Raw genomic sequence first — 22,106 nt, 5'->3', positions numbered from 1 at the left:
ACTGTACAGGCGCCTCAAAAGCCTTTCTCACTATTTGATTCTTTGGCTTCTATGCCTGGCGCAGTCGAATATATTTTTGTCGTTTCATGCAACTGCGGCCTGGAGCTGGGGTCGTTATGCGGAGCGTATTCGCAACCATATACCAGGAAGCTCCGCATGGACAAGCACGTTAGAGCGGCCTTCATAACAACGGACTTCAGCCTTCATTAAACACGTTCTTTCTCGTTCTGTCGAAGCGAATGTTACGACAACAAACAGCAGAAAGAAACCGCCTTGGAAAGGTTCCCTTTAGCTATGTAAATATTAGCCTTCTGCAGCAAATATACGCTACCGAAATTGGCCTATGACTATAATCTTTTTTTTTCGAGAGTTAGGGGTGCGTGTGGATAGCACTTTATCAAAAGCGAACCGAAAGCGAATTCAGAAAACCGAGTCGGACAAGAATATTTTTGCGTATATTCGCAGAAGTAGTGAATATTCCTATAAAAGGATCAATTGTGCGATGCGATACAAGGAACTGGTAGCGGCAGCACTGTGGTGTGGCGGTGCTACCTATGTACTTATCGTTATAGCTGTAGAAAGCTGCAACGCTAATCTCCATTGAGGAGTACGCAACACGAAGCCAGTATATTAACTTTATGGCCGTGATTTTACACGGGGAGGAATTACTTTGTGATACTCGGGACGACTGGGACAGAAAGCAGGGCTACACCTTAGTAGATGAGAGGGGCGAGAGCTACGTTTGACCCAGGGTCTTCGAGTTCGGGCATGAGGACAGGGTCTTGCCAAACCTGCATGATCCCTGCCGCTTCGTTTAATCTTCGAGGTCACGTGTGAGCGTTATGATTGCCGCGCCTCGAATGGGCTGCGTCGCGACGCCATACGTATGCTCCATCCCGCGCGCCGTCGGAGTGCGCCCTGTTTTTTAAACAGTCGTTGAAAAAAACAACGGCGTGTCTTATTCGAACTTTGTGACGGTTATTCGAAAAGTATTAGAAAACTCGACAACATACTCGATTCGCTTCAAATAATTTTGGACACGAATTGTTTCATTCGTTCGACGAATTCGATAGGAGAATACTCGATTCTCTATACGAATATTCGCATAACTTTAAAACTAACTATGAGCCGTCGCTGTTTTCAAACGCTACAGGAAGCCTCCGTTTTCAATACGTGGGGTTCTGTGGTAGGAATTCGGTCGTGGAAAGCGGATATAGGTCCCTTTCTGAGGCGCGCAAAATTAAGTACACTGCATTGCCTCGCTGAGAGAAATTTGTATATAACCGCGCCGATATTCACGTTTTTATGACTGACAGCAAGCTCGCAGAGCCATCACACAAGCATTCACGGTAGTGCATCGCTTTCCGAAAATGCGGAAATACGCGGCAGAAGGTAACTTTATCTAATAGCGTTACGAGAGGCTATGGGCCTCTCGTAACGCTCGAGTAACTGGGGCCAGAAAGAGACCAGTGTCCAGAGCCTCTGTGCGGTTGTTGTTAGCGATAGAGGGAAATCTTAAGACGACCTGCTGAAGGTATTTCCTTCGCGCCTACCGGATTTACGGCTTGTTGCTGGGCGCATCGTTGTAAGTTTAACTATGAGTAAACTCGCCCCGAAAGGTGGACAGCGGACGCCATAAAAGCTGATCATGTGACACGTGCCGAAGCCACCTGGCGTTCGCCGTGCCTCGCGCTTCCGCGGCCAGCGTCCGAACGAACGAGTGCCTCGTACCGAGTGCTCCTCAATCTACCTCGCCAAGGAGAGTCATCGCGTGAGCAAAAAATGACTTCCTTCAAGGACTTGCTGACCAAATCTCGCATTCAGAGTTGGCTTCGCGCCCTTACTCTTCTGACAAGTGTGCTGAAACGTGTCAAGAGCAACTAGGCAACTCACGTGCCAGATATGTTTGTCTTTTAGAACAGTGCGCTTGGATATATTCAGAAGGGAGCTGTACTAAACGTCAGTTGAAAGCTCGGGCTTGTTGTTATCGTCTGTCTTCTTCTTGTGTCCTTGTTCCATCTGCTCATTTTTCGTGTAATTGTGATGCATTTTTTTTTCTGCACACCAGACAGTGAGGTGAGATTAGGAATTTCACGGGTATGGGGGGGGGGGGGGGGGCGCACGCCGATGCAGGACAGTCTTCCCAAACACCAGTCTGTTTCTACGTCCGCTGCAGATTTATTGATTGGTTGATTGATTGACTGATTGACAAAATTTATTTACGGCGATGAGTGTTAAGGGCAGTGGGCTAGGAAGAGTTTGTTGAGGGATTAGTGGTCGGCGCGACGGCAGGGTGAGCGTCTCACCGTTGGGGCTCTTCCGCGTCCACTTCCCGTTCTCTCGTTTCCGAACAAAGGTATTCATGATCCGTGAATTGTTTGTATCAGCAAACCCTACTAATAACTCTTCCCTGCTATTCCTAGAGCCTATTCCATTGTCGCCTACCGCCTGGTCGCCAGCCTGCTTCTTGCCCACTTTCGCATTGAAGTCGCCCATCAGTGCAGTGTAAAGTGGTGTTACTTTGTTAATTGCAGATTCCACGTCTTCATAGAAGCTTTCAACGGTCTGGTCATCGTGGCTGATTGTAGGCGCATAGACCTGCACCACCTTCACGTTGCACCTCCTATTGAGCCTAATTACGATAGCTGCTACCATCTCGTTAATGCTATGGAATTCCTGTTTGTTGCCAGATATATCTTGATTAATAAGGAATCCCACACCTAGTTCTCGTCTAAAGTCTAAAGATTAACATGCAGGAGAACAACGTGGGGGCTAAAATGTTGAGTCTGAAGATTAACATGCAGGAGAACAACGTAATGTTCCACAGTCTATAGCAAGGAAACAGTAGTTCACAACTGGCATCGAGGTAGTGGAACCGGTAAGAGAACACGTCTACATAGGGCAGGTAATGACCGCTGATCCGGATCATGAGAAGGAAATAAGTTAGGTGAGCGGATGAGATTAAGAAGTTTGCGGGGATACGGTGGCCGCAGCTGGCAAAGAACAGGGTTAATTGGGGAGACAGGGGAGAAGCCTTTGATGATGATGAGTGGTCGGCATTTCTTGGTCCAGGAGTCCGTTAGCGTCCGCTGCGGCTCTGGCTCGCTGTACCAGCGTGAGCTGAAGCTGCTCATCCGAGTCGGCTAGAGAGTCCTCGCACTGCTCAATATTCTAGGCATTGTGGGGATAGACCTGCACCCCGTATTGTGTGGTACAACGTAGCGGCGGCTCCATAGCAGACAGACACATGTATTCGCTATTGTACCGTGTGGGGCATATCTTGTGGTATAGTGCGCTCTGCGCAGCTGAGTTCTTGTTGGCCCGTAACCGTTCTGCACTGTCGCCCATCCTTCTCCTGTGTGAATGAAACTGCGCGCTGGATACAGTATCCCCCATAGCACAGCTGACGTAACGCCGGAGACATTCGGCTGCAGGGCTGCGTGCCATGCGAGAAGGCAGGCGCGTGCCTGTCCCGGGGTGACTCAATTGGCGGCCGGGTTGTGCGCCGCAGCGGCGTGTTGAGCCTCACGCCGCAGGAGCTCAATGGGAGCGGCTTCCGTTTTGGGAGGTCCTTGAAGCGGGGCCACGCGAAAGCCGCCGCGGTGCATGCTTCTCTTGTTTTGCTAACTTCCGTGGCTGCTGTTCCGGAGAAGTTGCGTGCAGTGCGGCACGGACGCGGCGACCGTGACCTGCCCCGGCTCTATAGGTGAACGGAGTGAAAGTGCCGTCTTTTGAACCTTTATGACGCATCGCATGTGTCCGCCTTATTTCTATCGGGTTTGATGCCCTAGCTATGAATCATGAGTTGATTTTAATCACGCAAGGACAGCTTCAATAGAGAGCAGCGCGGGTGACTTATGTTTTTGGTCTACCCGAGGCGGGGTCGAGAATCCCTTTTTCCGAACATTTAAACCCAGAGGGGCCGAGCACCAGGGCAGGAGAGAGTTTGTTCTCGTCCGAAAACCAGTGAGTATCCGGCGGCACCGGGGAATGAACTCGCAGCTTCGCAGACGATACGGATGTTTAAACTACTGCGCCACTGAGCGGATTGGGCACCGCTGCCTAACTGCGGGTTCTGGTATACCGGTAGGTGTATTTGTCGGTAAACTGCCTTCCGGGCCCTTCCAAGAGCGTGCTATTAATTCTGAAGTTGCGCCCTCCAGAACACGCGTCCACCGACGTAATAGCGCTTACAAGGAATGACCAGAGAAATTAAAGTTAATGAGCAGTTTAATGAAGATGACATAGCCAAGTGGCGACGAAAGTCGTCTAAAGGGCATCTGCATTTGCGAGAACTGCAGTCTCTTCATACGTAAACGAATGCAGTTGTCATTCAGATATTCTTGTCGCCGGCATTGTGTCTTCCACTTGGTGAGCCAGAACAAACGAGACCGTCATCGCGCAGTCTTTTTGCCAGGTTATCTTATTTGCAACAATAGCCTCATCCTTCTTCAGGGAGCAGAAGAAATATCTGCAGGTCCCCCTGCACCTCTGCACCTGCTGGCGTCTTTCATATGTCGGGTCACTGCGCTGCTTCTGCCAGCCTGTCCTGCCTGGCGGGACTGCACAGAACTGTCTAAAGGCCGGGAGGCCGGGTCCATCCGTCTTGCGGTCATAGACAGAAAAGAAGGAGGCGACCGCCCGGGCAGCAGCTATTTTTGGGAGGGCCGAGAGAGAGCGACTGGGCTCCAGGCGCGGGCCTGAACCGATTCCCTCTTTCCCCTCCCGCGCACTCTAGGCACCGTTCGCCACGAGGTACATCCCAAGCGGCTCGCGTCGGGTCCTCCCCTCGACGCTCGTGTCCCTCACTTCCGGGAGCTGGCTTCATGGCCGGCTGCGCTCGGTGACAGGGGAATTTATACCGCACTCGGACGGCAGTTGTTGTGTCGCTGTTGCGTCTGTGGCGGCTGCCTTCTTGGAAATCCAAGGCGGGAACTTCGCGGCGTCTCTCGGAGCCCGTTGCTCTGTCGGTGTCATCCCATGGACGCCCCGTACTTTGCCCTCAACACTCGCATTCCTCTCAGCGCGCCGTTTGGGCCTCGCCTAATCTAGGTTGTCTGTCCTTTGTGGTTACTCGTGGCACGCCTCCGCATTCTCAATGCCGGTACGGCTAGCACATCTGACCTGGCTCCTCCTGGCGGCCAATGCAGCTGTGATGGCAGCTAAGATAGAAAGGAGGACGACGGAGGATAAAAAAAGTAAGGGTGGGCTGCCAGAAAGGCAGGAATAGTAGTAGTAAGTGGTTTTTATTAAAATAATAATGAAAAGGGAGGAAAACATTTTTGCTAGCCCCGGCATCTGCCATCGATACTGAAGCACCTGAGCTGGGGCAGCGGAAATGAAGGATAGCAGGCAGACTGCAGAAATGAAATGAAAGAGTTGAGGGGACAAGAAGAAAGGATAGGGGGAGAGGTGATGTGCACAAAAATTATTTACACAATAAGAAATGTGTAGACGTTATGCGCGTGATTAGTTCATGATGGAGCAATAAAAACACGCGCACAGCACTATGTTGACTACAACTGGAGTGGGGCGTCCAGTTGTTAATCGCCCTAGGTAGCACTCGCGGAGCGTTCGGTCACTGCGCATAGCTACCTGTGACACATCATTTCGGAGAAGAGCACGGAAAAATCCAGGCTGTACATTAAGACGATAGTCCATAAAAAACATCAATAGCGAGTTTTATGCGTGTACACTAGAATGCTGCTAACAAATTGAAGAAAGAAAGCGAGGATATGGGGGAACTGATAGTAGAAGTGTCATTAGAAACTCCACAGCGCTTGGATAACGACTGAGAACCGTAGATAAGCTCTCATGACAGTGGGTATTGAATGCATGCTGGAAACCTCAAAAGACCGGGCAGAGTGAGGTGGAACAATGGCGGGTAAAACATTATTGCGACCGAAGAAGTGGCTTGGTCCCGGAATCTGAGTCAGCAAGCTAACTCCAGAGGGCGTTTAGTTCTCTACATAATAAAAAACTTCTCACAGTGACAACGAGGATTGAAGAAGCCCATGCTATATTGCAGTTAGGAGCCTCATGTCATACTGAGACACTCTACGGGAAAATCGGGGTGCGCATATCCTACGCGCTGCATTCGTGTGGCGAGCCGTTTTTAACATAAAGAGAAAATGTATTCGCTTCACCAAATCGAGTTAGAAAACTCGTCATTGCTTCAATACTAAAGCTTTTCGGTGGAAATATGGAAATACGGAATCGCCTTGATCCCTCAATTATTGACACATTATCTCAGTTCTCGTCACGTACAGAATTCATACCTATTTACCAATAACGCCATCTCGTTTAAATATTCGAACACCTATCATCCAGTAAACTGTTAATTAGTCGTGAAGAAAGTTTGTCTCTACATATATTTTTTCTCAATCTCGGTGGTGTACTCTCTTTTGCTGTTGTTTGTTTTTTCTTAATTTCTCAATGAAATGTCGCAACTGACTCCTAGACATGTAATTTTTTTCTAAATACGCGCGTGTATACGCGTGTTCGCAATCCAAGACGTTTTTTCTAGTGTTTACGTTTTATTTTTACTTGTCTTGTTCCTTTACGTTCACCTTTGATTTTCTGTCATGCAACTCACGAGTGCACTGCTTGAATTTATCTTGTTTGTCAGTGTTGTTCACCCACCTTCTATGCTCTCAGATGAGACTGGCAGCATTTAAAATAAATAACTATCCGCTAAGATGGTTACGAAGAGTCCTGATTCACATAGACGGATTAACGTAGCACACTGTTGCAGGCAAGCGAGCGCTTTCCGCTGCCTCTCTGGTCCCACCCATTCAGCTCAATGGCGTGCCCATGGAGTCTGTGATCATGTCATACAAAATTTTAGGACACGTGGTCTCCTGTCGACTCGACAGTGAGTGGTCACATTGCAAGCACGCGAGAGCAGTAAACCCCGGGAACGAGTCGGATATGTCGGGAGTACTTGGTGCAGGTACATCATATGACCTCAACGATCAAAGATGCCGCGATGGTCAACTCAAGGAGAGTAGCCAGCTGAGCGAGCTCAAGCAGCATGCATGATGGAGAAGTGCGCAAAAAAGCGTTCCTTCCATTTCGATGGCTGAAAAAAGAGTTTGAACCTGTAGGTGCGACGTAGCCCGCGTGAATTGCTTAATGGTAACTGTCATTTCAAGCCCTTCTGCGCATGCGTATGGGCATAATAATATCGTTTGTATTTATTGGTTGTGTCCGGAGTAAGGTGTCACTTGCGATTTAGCTCTTGTCCTCTTTTTCATCCCTATTCCGTGTCCTTTTCCGCAGTTTGCCGTAATGCACTCTGTCATATATCTAAATAGACAAAAAGAAAGGTGGACACCATGGAGTCGGCGTGGAAATAAAGCACGTCATAGCGCTATTCTAATGACGCGTCACTGATTTCGATGTCAGACACGTTACAGTTTCTTCAAATGGCCGGCGATGTGCAGAGCTTATCTGTTTAACCTCTCTCTCTCTCTCCCTCTCTTCCACAGCTTCGGGCACCAAGCCCCCGGGGGAGTGGGTGGGCGGAGCCGTGGCCGGACACACGGTTCGCCGTCCCGTGCCCAGGAGGCAGCACTCGCTGCCGGAGACGCAGGAGCAGCAGCTACAGCGATCCATCATGGAGCTGCAGGTGCGTATACACCACACGCTGTGCCACAAGCACGAAAAAAAGCTATTTCCATTACTATGTTTTTCCTTTGCCTGTCCACGACTGTGTGTGTGCGTATATATATATATATATATATATATATATATCGGACGGCGCAGGACAGCCGGCGGGCGGCAGAATCAGTACGGGACTCGCGCCCTGGCCACCAGCGATTGCTATTAACAGCACCGAGTGGCCCACACTTTCTTCCTTACAATATGTGTGTGTATACATGTGTGTGGCGTGTATGTGTGTGTGTAGAAATGTCTTGCTTGGGCTCGGTTATTGATGTACACAACAAGGATGGTTCATACGTGAGAAGACACAGCTTAATTGACGTCTCGGCCGTGGGACCAGCCTGCGTCTAAAGGAAGCCGCTCCCGCGGCCGAAACTTCAAACTATCTCTTCTCACGTCTGAACCATTGTTCTTTTGCGCGCACACACACACACACACACACACACACACGCACACACACACACACACACACACACACACACACACACACACACACACACACACACACACACACACACACACACACACACACACACACACACACACGCGCACACGCACACGCGCGCGCACACACACACACACACACACACACACACACGCACGCACGCACGCACACACACACACACACACACACACACACACACACACACACACACACACACACACACACACACACACACGCACGCACGCGCGCGCACACACACACACACACACACACACACACACACACACACACACACACACACACACATAGCAGACAAACAAATGAAATGAGGGGCTCGTTTGACAAACATAGTAAGGAAACCAACAGTCACCGAAAACCCAGGTGCATAGAGGAATTTTTTCTATTTTTTTATTTCTAGTGCGAATCAATTGCTTTTAAAGAAAATTATAAAGCAGCAGAAAAAACAACCAAGCCGCCGGTGGGATCCGGTGGTTGTTTTTTCTGCTGCTTTATAAATAATTTTCTTTAAAGGCAATTGATTGGCACTAGAAATTTAAAAAAAAATAGAAAAAATTCACCTATGCACGTGGGTTTTCGGTGACTGTTGGTTTCCTTAATATGTCTGTCAAACAAGCCCCTCATTTCATTTGTTTGTCTGCTGATAGCTTAACGGGGGTCTCGGTTCTGGCAGTCTTGATGCCATAGGTAGCGTAAGAGGGCTCTCGCACAGTTTCTGCTCTCGCCATTAGATGACGTTCTACGTCACACTTGCGGTATTACAGGACGTGCTACGTCCACCGCTATGGACGAGGGTGGCGCTGGTGAACACTCTCAAGGTTCGCTTACACGCAAAACATAAATACCCACGAAAGCAGCAGATTGGACAGCCGTCGCCGTAGCTCAGTTGGTAAGAGCACCGGACGCGATATTCGGAGGTCGTGGGTTCGGATCCCACAGGCGGCATGGTTGTTTTTTCTGCTGCTTTATAAATAAATTCCTTTAAAGGCAATTGGTTGTGTTGCATTTGGGTTGTAAGCCCCAAGGGTAGCGTTGGCCTGGCGGCCTGGGGCAAAGCTGGAAACATCCGAAGGTCCCGGCAAAGGATGACTCGACTGGCAACAGAACAACTTGTTTATTCTGGCATCGCAAAAGAGCAGCCGGTCAGGGCGACCACGTTACTCGAAGGAAGGAATCGAAGTCTCTCGCGTCCGGCGCAGCTGTCTTTTTTTATACCCTCGGAGTCGAGGGCAAGAGGGAACGGCTTGGGAAGAGTCATCCGATACGGCGACGCTTGAACATGTTCAGGCGTGACGGGCGCGTCCGCCAGGCCGGCGCCGGTCAGACCTCCTCGCCTCCCAGTTGAGGAGCTCCTCTCCCCGGCTGCCGCGCTTTGACAAGCGTGGGCAAAACAAGCACACACACACACACGCACGCACGACGACACGTGGCACTGAAACATGCCTGGACGCGCTTGGCGGGAGGCGTCGCGGCGGCGATGAACGAAGCCGCGGCGTCCGTTGCATCCGCGCCGGCTATACCGCGCGTCGTAGGTAGGCGAGACGTAACAGACCGCCCCGCCGGGAGAAGGAGATCCCGATGGTCAGGGGACTGCATCCGCTGTCCAGAGGGATGTCGCTCGATGATGCTCGAAATCGAAACCGATCGTCCCTCGACGTTGCTTGAGCGCAGCGCACAGAGAAGGCCTCGTTCTCGGGTTCAGGATCACATAGGACACTGTAAAGTCACTTCGGGAGAGTTGCCATTTTTGTGCTCGTTCCCAGCAAGCGTTAGAACTACGCCGAAACGCAACCGCTCAGTCAGCAAGCACGAGACAACCCTCACTAAGCTCTGCCAGGCTCTTTCCCCTTTTATACTACTGCCTAGTTCCTTACAGTAGTCAAGCAGCACTCAGAACGCGTCCACAAATTGGAAAATTGCACTAGAAAGCACATAATCACTTTGAAACACTAAACAAAAGCAATATGTTAAAAATCCTGCCTCAGGAAGAAAACATCAGTAACCAACAGCTTTGAGGCGGATTCCTACGTTAGGGGCTTCGACTTAAGCCATCGGCGTTACCGTTGAGACTCCCCTTTTTGTAACGCACCTCAAAGGAATATTGTTGCAAAGCGAGGCTCCAGCGCAGGAGGCGGCCATTTTTGGGAGAGATGTTCTGCAGCCATTGGAGAGGGCAGTGATCCGTCTCAATGATAAACCTCGAGCCGGCTAGGTAGCATGACAATTTCTGAACGGCCCACACGAGACACGCACACTCTTTCTCGGTGGCGCTGTACGCCTGCTCACGACAGGTCAGCTTACGACTAGCATACAGGACGGGGTGTTCCACTTCTCCATTGTCCCTTTGGCACAGTACAACGCCCATGCCTCGCTCACTAGCATCGCACTGAACAACGAACCCTTTGGTATAGTCTGGCGATCGTAGCACAGGCTGGCTTGTTAGGGCGCTCTTTAGGGCGCTAAAAGCTCTCTCCTTTGTCTCGCTCCAGACGACTGTTTGGGGCTCTGTTTTTCTTAGAGCATCCGTCAGGGGAGCCGCGATATCGGAGTACCTGGGGATGTACCTCTGATAGTAGCCGGCGACACCCAAGAACGACCGAATATCGGTCTTCGTGCGCGGTTGCGGGAAGTCTCGCACAGCGGCCACCTTTATTTCAGAGGGGCGGCGACGACCCTGTCCAATCACGTGACCGAGGTAGACAACCTCTGCCTGTGCTAATTGGCACTTGGGAGCCTTGACTGTCAAGCCCGCTTCGCGCAGGCGGGTTAGCACTGCCCGCAAGTGTGCCATATGCTCAGACCAGGATGCGGAGAATATCGCTACGTCGTCTAAATACGGTAAAGCAAATTCTTCCTGTCCCCGCAACACTTTGTCCATGAGGCTTGAAAAGCAGTATGGCGCGTTCTTCAAACCAAAACTCAAAACTTTAGGACGGAATGTTCCCATTGGTGAAATGAACGCCGCATACCTACTAGCCTCCTCTGTAAGTGGAACCTGCCAATAACCCCTGACAAGATCTAGGGTGGAAATAAACTGAGCGCTACTAACTTTCTCAAGGCGCTCCTCGATGTTAGGGATCGGATAAATTTGATCCTTAGTGATAGAATTAAGCCTGCGGTAGTCGACGCAAGGACGAGGTTCCTTGCCCGGTACCTCAACTAAAATCAAAGGGGAGGTATAATCACTCTCACCCGCCTCAATAACACCGAGCTGTAGCATTTTCTTTACCTCAGCCTCCATAATATCGCGCTGGCGGGGTGACACCCGGTACGCCTTGGATCGTACTGGCTCTGGCGAGGTAAGTTCTATATCATGAGTAAGGACAGAAGTCCTACCAGGCCTCTCAGAGAACTGACCTTGAAACTCTTGTAAGAGTTGGTGTAGTTCGGTTCTCTGCTCAGCTGACAGCGGTGCTTTAATGATTAAGTCACTAATGACCTGATCAGTGTCTTCCCTGTTCGTCACTGAGCTTAGTCCCGGAAGCTCGACCGGAAGCTCTTCTAACTTTCCCTTGTCGGGCATTTCCTCTCCAGTACCTGGTGCCTTCAACGCTACAGGCTCAATTTTATTCAGTTCGGACGTGCTCTGAATATCAGCTTGCTGCGCCTCCGACCCTTTCTCATTGTTTGACAACGTCGGCCCCGCAACTACCGCCTTTGCAGCGAGCTCCCGAACTCCTGATCTGGTTAAGGCCTGAACGCTAGCCTCACCAAACAAAAGCCCCTTCTCGCGCAGGAGGTGATCGGACCTGTTCGAAAATAGGTACGGGTACTGGGGGGGCAGCCTAGATGACACTACGGCCTCCGTCTCAATTGCTCCGAAAGGTCCTTCAATGAGCACTTTTGCTACGGGCAGACACACGCTGTGAGCTTCCACGGCTTGCTTGATCCATGCGCACTCGCCCGTGAACATATCGGGTTCTACGTAAGAGGGGTGAACTACATCCATTGTAGCTGCGGAATCACGAAGCACTCGGCACTCTTTCCCGTTCACGAGGAAGTCTCGCATGTAAGGCTCGAGAAGCTTCATGTTCTCGTCAGTGCTGCATAATGACAAACACACGACTTCTCTTTTTGTTTCTGGACACTGCGCCGAAAAGTGACCCGCCTTCTGGCACGTATAACACACGCGCGCTTGCCTCCTCTCGAACCGCTTTCTGCGTTCGGCTTCGGCTGCCGCCGTCTCCTTACGTTCGGTCGGACTGCTTTCACTCGCATCCGCACTACGCGTGTCCCCCCTTGCTCTCATGGGTGTGAACTTCGGCCTCTCAGACTTGGAGCCAAATTCACCCTTTTGACCGTCCTTAGCTCCGCGAGCCCGACGCGTCACAAACTCCTCGGCTAGCTCGGCGGCTTTAGCCACTGTACTAACGTCTGGCCTATCCAAGACCCAGTACCGCACGTTCTCAGGTAACCGACTATAAAACTGTTCCAGCCCGAAACACTGCAGAATTTTCTCGTGGTCACCAAACGCTTTCTCTTCTTTGAGCCACTCCTGCATGTTTGACATAAGCCTGTAGGCAAACTCTGTATATGACTCATTTCTGCCTTTTTCATTTTCCCGAAACTTCCGACGGAACGCCTCCGCTGACAGCCTGTACTTTTTTAGCAGACTCGATTTCACTTGGTCGAAATCCTCTGCCTCCTCTCTCTTCAAGCGAGCGACTACGTCGGCCGCCTCGCCGGGTAACAAAGTGAGCAAGCGCTGTGGCCACGTTTCCCGAGAGAACCCCTGCTTCTCGCACGTTCGCTCAAAGTTAACCAGGAACAAACCAATGTCCTCTCCAAGCTTAAACGGCCGCATCAGGTCAGTCATTTTGAACGATACCCGTTCTCCTGCACCGTGTGCCTGACTTCCATTACGAGCGCGTTCCATCTCTACCTCGAGACGCTTCATTTCTAAAGCGTGGTCGCGCTCTTCTTTCTCTTTTTGCTCTTTACGTTCGCGCTCCTCTTTCTCTTTTTGTTCTTTCCGTTCGCGCTCCTCTTTCTCTTTTTGTTCTTTACGTTCGCGCTCGTCTTTCTCTTTTTGTTCTTTACGTTCGCGCTCCTCTTTCTCTTTTTGTTCTTTACGTTCGCGCTCCTCTTTCTCTTTTTGTTCCCTCTCCTCAATGGTCTCAAGGCATTCCGACAGCTCGTCATCCTCAGCCTCCAACTCAAGAATCGCCCTTAGCAGTTCTGGTTTTCTGAGTTTGTCTGAGACATCAAGACCCAACTCTCTTGCAAGCTCCAGCAATTTCGGTTTGCGCAACGACTTCAAATCCATGGCTGCTCCGAATGCTGCTTTCTCTACTGCCTACTATTGTCTTGCCGCAAACTAACCCGGCAGCAACGACAACCACAATTACCAGCTCTGTTTCTGACACTAACAAAAGCCTGGCAAAACTCAGAAGAAGAAAGTCCCGCACTCACCAAACCTCGCAGCCACGAATTCAGCGCAGTCGTTCCGCTGCAGGCAACCAGTCATCACACAGGGCTCGTTGCACTGCTCCCGGATGGTCGTTGTGCTGCTCAGCATACAGTTGACCGCATATCTTCGCTGCTGGCCTCCGTTGTCGGGATCTCACCGCTGGCAACCAGTTGTTGCATTTGGGTTGTAAGCCCCAAGGGTAGCGTTGGCCTGGCGGCCTGGGGCAAAGCTGGAAACATCCGAAGGTCCCGGCAAAGGATGACTCGACTGGCAACAGAACAACTTGTTTATTCTGGCATCGCAAAAGAGCAGCCGGTCAGGGCGACCACGTTACTCGAAGGAAGGAATCGAAGTCTCTCGCGTCCGGCGCAGCTGTCTTTTTTTATACCCTCGGAGTCGAGGGCAAGAGGGAACGGCTTGGGAAGAGTCATCCGATACGGCGACGCTTGAACATGTTCAGGCGTGACGGGCGCGTCCGCCAGGCCGGCGCCGGTCAGACCTCCTCGCCTCCCAGTTGAGGAGCTCCTCTCCCCGGCTGCCGCGCTTTGACAAGCGTGGGCAAAACAAGCACACACACACACACGCACGCACGACGACACGTGGCACTGAAACATGCCTGGACGCGCTTGGCGGGAGGCGTCGCGGCGGCGATGAACGAAGCCGCGGCGTCCGTTGCATCCGCGCCGGCTATACCGCGCGTCGTAGGTAGGCGAGACGTAACAGTTGGCACTAGAAATTAAAAAAAAGAAAAAATTCCCCCATGCACCTGGGTTATCGGTGACTGTTGGTTTCGTTAATATATATATATATATATATATATATATATATATATATATATATATATATATATATATATATATATATATATATATATATATATATATATATATATTATAAAGTCTCGAATAGTTGCGAGCATACTAGCTAAGAGCGACGTTTAGTGGGAGTATTGGGCACATTTCCCGTGGCGAATATGTTAGTACACATAACGTGGCTTTAATTCACATTCGCCGCTGTGGTTCAGTGGTTGTTGTGCTCGGCTGCTTACCAGAAAGACGCGGGTTGGATCCCGGGCGCGACGGTCACATTTCGATGAAGGCGAAATGCTAGAGGCCCGTGCACTGTGCTATGTCAGCGCAGAACCCAGGTGGTCGAAATTATCCGGAGCTCTGACCCACGGTGTGCCTCATAGCCTCGCTTGGTAACGTTGGACACATAAACCAAGCCGAAATTTTTTTCACGTTTCATTCATGTAATATTTTGCACCTTCTAATATAAAAGGTGATCCGGCGGCAAATGCGGCAGCGTATTAACGCAACGCTATGCTACGATGTACAAGCCCTAGCTCACGTGCTAGAATGTGTCTTTCAGTGGACGGACCCGCAACCGAACTTAAGATAGCCGTTTTAAACACGGACACAGGTAGGTGATGCGTATGTTTTTTTCTGGCGAATGGCGTACGCGTTGTTTTGTGGAGCTTCCCGCTATTGTGAGGGGCGCCGGCGGGATAATTCTAGAGCAGCTTACTTTACTCGAGCTTAGGCTATTTCGCGGCATATTTCCAGTTGGAACGCGGTATAGAATGGCGGTGTTTACAGTGAGCAGGCAGAGGAAGTTTCGGCAAGTAGTAATGCATGAACAACGTTCTCCTTCGATGGAAGCAAATTTTCTACAGGCGAGACCTTCTTCAGCAGTTGATACGGGGGTACTCCACTTTGTTCTAGTGCGTAAGGCGCGCCGTGGTCTCGGTTGCCGAGCTTAACCCGAAACGTGAGACCGATCCACTCAGGGTACCCGGCGCAAACAGAACCGCGAGGGTGGTTCATCTCCACAGCGTCACAAATGCTGACACTGAGGGTTTCGGCCGTGTGGTGCTCGTCGGGATCGATGCCATTTTCTTCTTCGTCTTCCACAAGTACCGACACGCAGCTATGCGTAGCCTTGCTGATCTGGACTCCCATTGATTCCGTTGTTGCATGCTTGGTGTCCGACCGGAGCGGACCACGAAGTGCTTGCTAGCAAACACCGCTCTGTGCGCTAACTGAGGGGGTAGCTTCCAACCCAAGAACTGTCAGTGGTACTGAACAGCTAGCGCACCACACTACTGTGTGTGTGCTTTCCTTTTGCAGTAGGCAGTAAAAACCAAAGCATGTAAATAAAATTGGCAGTGTCTTAATTTGGCTAACCCTGGAGTCCAGCTAAAAGCAAGCACGCTTGCTAAGCGTCTGAGACTCGTCCATGCCAGCTCCACTATACGCTCGCGACTGTCGTTCTATATATACCCACACGACCACGAGGCTATGACGTGGTGGCACATGATCTTACAACAACCCATCGGAGGTCATCACGTGGCTTCACATCACCCATCGGATGTTCTTAAGGTCATAGGTCATTCCAAACGTCACCCAATGTCAGAGGTCAAAGGTCAGCTAAAGGTCATGGGTCAAAGGTTCGGCGCTATAACTGTACCACATATGGTCATACACATCTAACGTGGTTGGGCTGAAGGTCGTTCAAGGTCATTCCCCGGCCTACGCGACGACTGCTTTACCTAGCGTAGTGAAGCTTTTCGCTTCAATAATCGGAAGAAATCCATATCTAAAGCATCCCGTCCACCTCATCAAGATGACCCTGCCGTAGCTTGAAGTGCAGTTATTATTTCTGTCCCTGTTTTGCACATTAAAGGGGTACAGACACAAAATTTCGCACGCAAACTATACAATTTGTTTCATGGACGTAAGATGCCATCTAGCAAGTTGAAGTCACAGATGTTGAGTGAAACAAAATTGGATATAATTTTGAATGTTGTCCGAGGAGCCGCTCGACATTTCCAGCCGCATCGAGTGATGTCAAGGTGCACTTGCCGCAATTGCTGTGAGGCCACCGAACTCAGTGGATGTTCACAGGCTTGGCGGCGACGTCATCAGGAATGTGGTAGCTCGGTCGGCGCCGACCGAGGACGAAGCTGCCAGTACAAAATCGTTTCTATTTAAGTATTCACGCTGCGCACGTGCGCTTTGAGTTCATGTTCATGACTAATAAGGCCGAAGGACTCTTTTAAGGCACAAAAACGGGACCCCAAAAACTAGTGTATGTACCCCTCTAATGGGACACTCAGGACAACAGCATCCAATTTTTGTTGCGACTAAAAGTCAATATTAGACCACCTCCTGGCTTTGCTAATGTTGTACCGGCAAGGAAAGATACATTTATCGCTGTTAAAACTGCGTTTAAAATTTTCCCCGATCCATAGATACACATTCATGACGTGAAAACTGAAAAGGACTCCGTGATCACCGTTTAGAAATCAATGGTGGTGTGGTCTGGCTTCTGGGATCCGCGCTAAAAGAAAAAAAAAAGATGCGTTGATGTCACGGCAGTTTGCCTTCGGAAACGGGCTGTAGTGGCGGCACCTGAATTTCATTGCTGGCCGTTCAGTAGGTTTCAAATACCCCGGTTTCGGAGAAAGTAACTGCTATGTGGTTAGAATGCGGCAATCTTTCGATGCTGGCCAAATTCACTTTGTCCCGAGTGTCTCTTTAAGCGGGAGATTTTCAAGCGAAAGCAGCCAGTACAAAACGCAGATGCGTGTATACCTCGCTGCAAGAAAAAAGTCGGGGGACACTTAAGCGCCCCCTTAGGGGCAGGACACGATAGCCTTAGCGGACCCTAGAGCGGCCTGGGGTCCTCTTTGCGTATCACTTCGCAGGCGCGGACGCTGTTCTTTTTACCTTTCATTTTTTGTTGTTTTTACTGCAAGACACGCAACGCCTGCCTTCAACCAAGTCCATCGAATGCACCTCAGTGGTCGAGTTCCTGGTGGACTATTTTCCTTCACAGCGCAACTGCTTCTTTCTCCTCAGAGGCACGACCTAATGGCGGTGGAATCATGAACGGCCCTGTAGGCCAATGAGGAATTGTGTAGTGATCGCATCACTGTTGCACTGTTTGATCGTTGCGCGGTGTTTCAAACACCGCACAACACTGCACAGCGATCAAACAGTGCAACAGTGATGAGGTCACTACACAGTTATCGCCAACAACTACGGCGGTTTCTCCGCTCTGAATGGGGCCTTCAACGCCGCCGCATTAAAATGCAGCACAACAAAGCCAGCAAGTGCATTGTACGCGGCCACCGTGTAGCACTTTGTAGCAGCGCCTACCTCCTGCACTGGCGCCGCCGAGAGGGACGATCAACGCGCGAGCGCTGGTTCAAAAGTATGGCAGCCATCATGGTACGGTACCCAATCGCACCGCCGGCTCTAACTCCTCCGGTTCTTCCAAAGCAAAGATCGGCCGGAGTGTCGATAAAGCACGGGAACCTATGAGAGGCACACACCGAATAGGGCTCCGATACTTGGGCCAATTGTCCTGGAATGCGTGGAGCGAGGGGAATACAAAAACTGCAGAAAATATGTCCCCAAGTGGACGAAGAGTTCTCCACACAAAGGGCAGTCGTCAATATGATCTCAGTGGAGGTCTTCGCGCCATCCGTCACAAGCACATGCGAGGGACAGAAAGGCTGCTGCGAAACACACCTCGCCCCTCTCGATGTCGCCCAAACGATTGCGCTTTCTTTTAATAGTGCTGTGGCACTGCCCCGGTCTCTGTGGTCATTGACGCTGCGGGCCGTTGACCCCCTTTTCAAGCGGCATCGATCTGATGGAAACACATCGCTGCCACAGGGCCCCGATTGATTGTTCGCCGAGTGCGCAAGGTGCCGTGTCGAGTGTATGCCCCGGACGGTGCCACTTGCCGAGATCGAGTTGCGGCCGGAAAAAAAGTGAACAAAAGAAGGGCCCGTCTGGTGGCGGAAAAAAAAACAGTCACTCTAAAAGGCGGCGACTCTTCGTTAGTGGCGTTTTCTTTGCTGCTTTTTGTAAGATTAGAAGTCGCGGAATGTTCCTGTCCGCTGTTGGCTCAGTGGCTTCTGTCGTTCTCTCTTTTTAACGCCGGAGTCCTTACTGGGGTTTGCACGCCGCGTTCTCGCCGCCTTTTGCGTTCACGCCTGAGAGCTTATCTGAATGGCAAACAGTAAAGAGCAACCATGGCATTTAAAACGCACACAGCATGCAGGGCCACGTGTGCCGTACGCTGCCCACACGGCCACGTGGGTAGGGAAATATGTCGTATGTACGTACATGTTATCTAGGTGCCGTACTGAGAAAAAGATGGATAACCGCAAAACTACGAGTTAGAGCAGGACGGGAGTTCATGTACGGATAAAAACAAAAAGAAATGAGGCTACAAAAAATAAAGAAAATTATTACTCAAAACAGCACATTTTCAGTACAGCGCAAAACTGATGAGGACAGTGCACACTTGGACTGAGAAACAGAACACAAATAAATACGAAAGAAGAATTGAGCATAGAGACCAAAGATGAAGAGGCGGGAGCAGTAGACGAAGGGGATGGGTGCCTCGATAGAACATCGCCTGTCGTGCCAGTAAGCCTGAGATCATCATCGAGGCTGCTTCGTCTACTGCTTCGCCTTGGCGAATCCCCCACTGTAGGTACGTGCCACTCCAATAGAGGACAACAACATCGCCTCAGAGGCGAAATTATTTGGAGATTCCCATCGCTCAATTGCGTTTCGCGCGGTATGTTCCAGTGCTTTGCTTCGGTACAAACGTCAGGAGGCATGCCCTGAAGCCGGTGTGCGAGTTCCTCCGTGGTTATGTCATTGCAAATGGATGACTCCTTTATTAACCTAAGACTGGTTTCAAATATTTCTTTTTGTAGCGAGAGCTGCACTACGCTAACCAGTCGAGCATTTCGTCGTAAGCCTGGGAGGCCGATAGTACGCATGCGCGAAAACAGAGGAGCAGCAGTTGCGCGGCGCATGACTTCAGAGTTCCCCACCGCCGCCGCGCGAGGAGCCGCGCCGGCCTGACTTAAAGTCACTGTTCCAGAGACTTTACCCTGTCATTCATCGTCTTATGCCAATTCATTTATTCCCCGTACTATCACTGAATGGAATAGTTTGCCATCAGTCATCGCCACAGAAACTGACAATAAAAAATTCCAAGAGCTTCTTCGCTGTGACGGAAATGTGTAAATGTTTGCTGTTTTTGTTAGTGTTCAATTTTTCTTTGTGTGATGCCTTATGTTTTAATTAGCGTTTTTTTTGTTACACTTACTTGTTGAAATGTATCGCGATTACTTATGATTTTACCCCCCCCCCCCCCCCTATGTAGTACCCTCTTCTGGAGGGCCTTTAGGGGTAACTTGAATAAATAAAATAAATAAATAAATAAATGGTTTCCCTTTGGTTTTCTATGGCAGTCTTAACCGTTCAATGCCAGCGATGGAAACTCTATAAAAGAAAGATTTTGCTACATGTAGGAAGAATGGACCATTACTTTCAATATTTCTACATCAGTATCTTACAACTTTCCTATCATCAAAATTTTTGTCAAAGAATGTTGATCATGTTGCTGCGATAATTAAGACTGACAATATTAATATTGCGCAGTTAGAGCTTCTTTTGCATTCTGGTTGCGGGGCTGTACTCTTTGACCGTTCGTGTGCTTGCGTTATCCATGTCCTTCGCAGTGTATACTTATCTGCAAAAACGGCATGCGCAGTGTCAGTAACGAAAGCGCTCTGCGTTGTGAATATTTCAGTTAATTCTTCCTGTGAAACAGGGCAGATCGTTACTCAGATGGTCCTGAAAAATGCTTCTACCTTCCTTCTAACGACACCTCTGCTTGTCGTGCATCTAGATTGTTGTATAGCCTTTGATGTAAGCTTCCTTTTGTGCAGAAGTTTACCATCTGATTACTTCAGAAATGCGACTGGGCGTTGTTAAATTAATAAGTTGTGTCATGTCGCTGTGTTGTGTTTGAAAAAGGAGGCATGCAGGAACTGATTCTTAACTTTGGATTTTGCAGTAAGGTGATCCGAAAGGTAGAGTTCATGAATACAGATGATCGAACGTGTTGGTACGACAGAACGTTTTAGCAGCACGGAAGACGTAGACAGTAAAATGTGCGGTTGTATGTCAAAGCAGGGCAAGTACTTACCGAAGCAGTTTAGTGCGAACATTATTAGCTTGATATTACTGGAAACAAGCAGTGGAAAATCTACATATATAGCCTTCGAATGAAACTGTTTTTGTATGCACTTGTGACCAAACAAACGATCTCGCTTATTTTATCGCAAGACAGACGTAGCGCTCATGTATATTTTCTCGGCGCATTTGTATTGGAGCTCCATATATTCCTTTTCCGCACCAAGAAAATGCTCTTTACGCCACTAATGTTTGTCTTGTTGGGGGATGTTGTGCGAATGTCAGCGTGTACTTCGTGGCCGGTTTTTAGTTGTTCGTTTTTCCTTGTTTTTGCCTTCTTGTTTGGAAGATGACGGCGTGCATCAACTTTTGCGAGTGGCGATTCGTATAAACTCTTAGTGTTTAGTCTTCACCGGGTTGCATCCTATGTTTTTTCTTCTTTGTTATTGTTCCGCTGCAGTCTTTCGCCACCCCGAATGTTTTCATTTGGATGCGTCAGGATAATTCGACTGCAGGACGACCAGAGCAGTGGCTTCACATTCGTAGTTATCGTCCAGCCGCATCGTTCTGTTCAGAGGGCAGAAACGAAATGTGTGTCGGAGAAAATTTTTGTCATCGGCGAGAGTCTGTTCGAAACAGAGACTGCGTTCTGTTTCCACATCTCGCGGGTTTTCTCAGCCTCACGAGATGTATCCATGACGGCAAAGGCCTGCTTTATTTCGCGCGTCAAGGTGAAACAAGCGGTTGTTATCAATTGTTAGACACATAAACCATCCGTGGAAGTTATCATTTGCAAGTTCGGCTCATGCTCGATCCGCAAATGATGCGGCTACCACCCCTATGACGTCGGTGACGGGGATAGGAGGAAATGTTCACGCCTTCTCTATTCAGATGGCGTTGGTTCTCGCCGGCAGCGCTTCTCAAAGTGCGGAGGCCACGTGCTCCTGCGTTGCCTTTAATGTTGCTTCTGCCTGTACGCTGCTACACCACACATACATGCACCGCAACGGGACTCTGGAAACACTTGAATGAAGATTGATGAGAAAATTAAATGGCTCTGTACGGTTTTGGCTACCTTGCTCTTACGGCACAGTGGCTTTTCACTGAAAACGGAGCTTTTGCAAACGATAAACTTTATAAACTAATAAAATGTCAAAAATGACGTAACAACTATCGTCACCACCGGCTGTTTTCTCGAGCAAACAGGGGTGAAGCAGTGCTTTTCTTTTAAATTGCGAATATCTGAGGCTCATCACGGAGTCTTTTTCATCACTGACGTCACAGGCTTAAATAAGGTGGGGGCGGAGAAGTGTTTCACATTCGAAGTACGAGTTTCCTAGCTTTAAATGTGTTCTTTTCTGCCGTTGGAATATCAGCATAACCATAAAAATCGATTTCTACTAAGAACAAAAGCTGTCTTCAAGCACCAAACAATGGATTTTCGCCAAGTACTGATTGTAAAAACACCGCGTAACAAGACGTGTCAAGGAAGGCACACAGGACGTCGCCAGCGCTGTTACCCGCTGTTTTTTTTTTTTTAGAAATCATGAATCCC

At 49.6% G+C, this 22,106-nt stretch overlaps 1 protein-coding gene across 23 annotated transcripts in view; it reads left to right on the top strand.

The window, feature by feature from the left end:
• LOC144124579 (coiled-coil domain-containing protein AGAP005037) overlaps positions 1–22,106 on the top strand; it is a 489,877-nt gene that overhangs the window by 233,004 nt on the left and 234,767 nt on the right. For all 23 annotated transcript variants that reach the window (XR_013313234.1, XR_013313233.1, XR_013313235.1 and 20 more), the window contains one exon: positions 7,491–7,630. Coding sequence is in view for 20 of the 23 variants with exons in the window: in XM_077657334.1 (XP_077513460.1) it covers positions 7,491–7,630 (140 nt within the window). In the remaining 3 variants the exon portion in view is untranslated. The remainder of the gene's footprint in view (positions 1–7,490; positions 7,631–22,106) is intronic.

Source organism: Amblyomma americanum, chromosome 3 (genome assembly GCF_052857255.1).
Source record: "Amblyomma americanum isolate KBUSLIRL-KWMA chromosome 3, ASM5285725v1, whole genome shotgun sequence".
In the NCBI taxonomy this organism is placed as follows: domain Eukaryota; kingdom Metazoa; phylum Arthropoda; class Arachnida; order Ixodida; family Ixodidae; genus Amblyomma; species Amblyomma americanum.
Note: the sequence above shows the minus strand (reverse complement) of the source record. Positions and strands in the feature narration are given on the sequence as shown.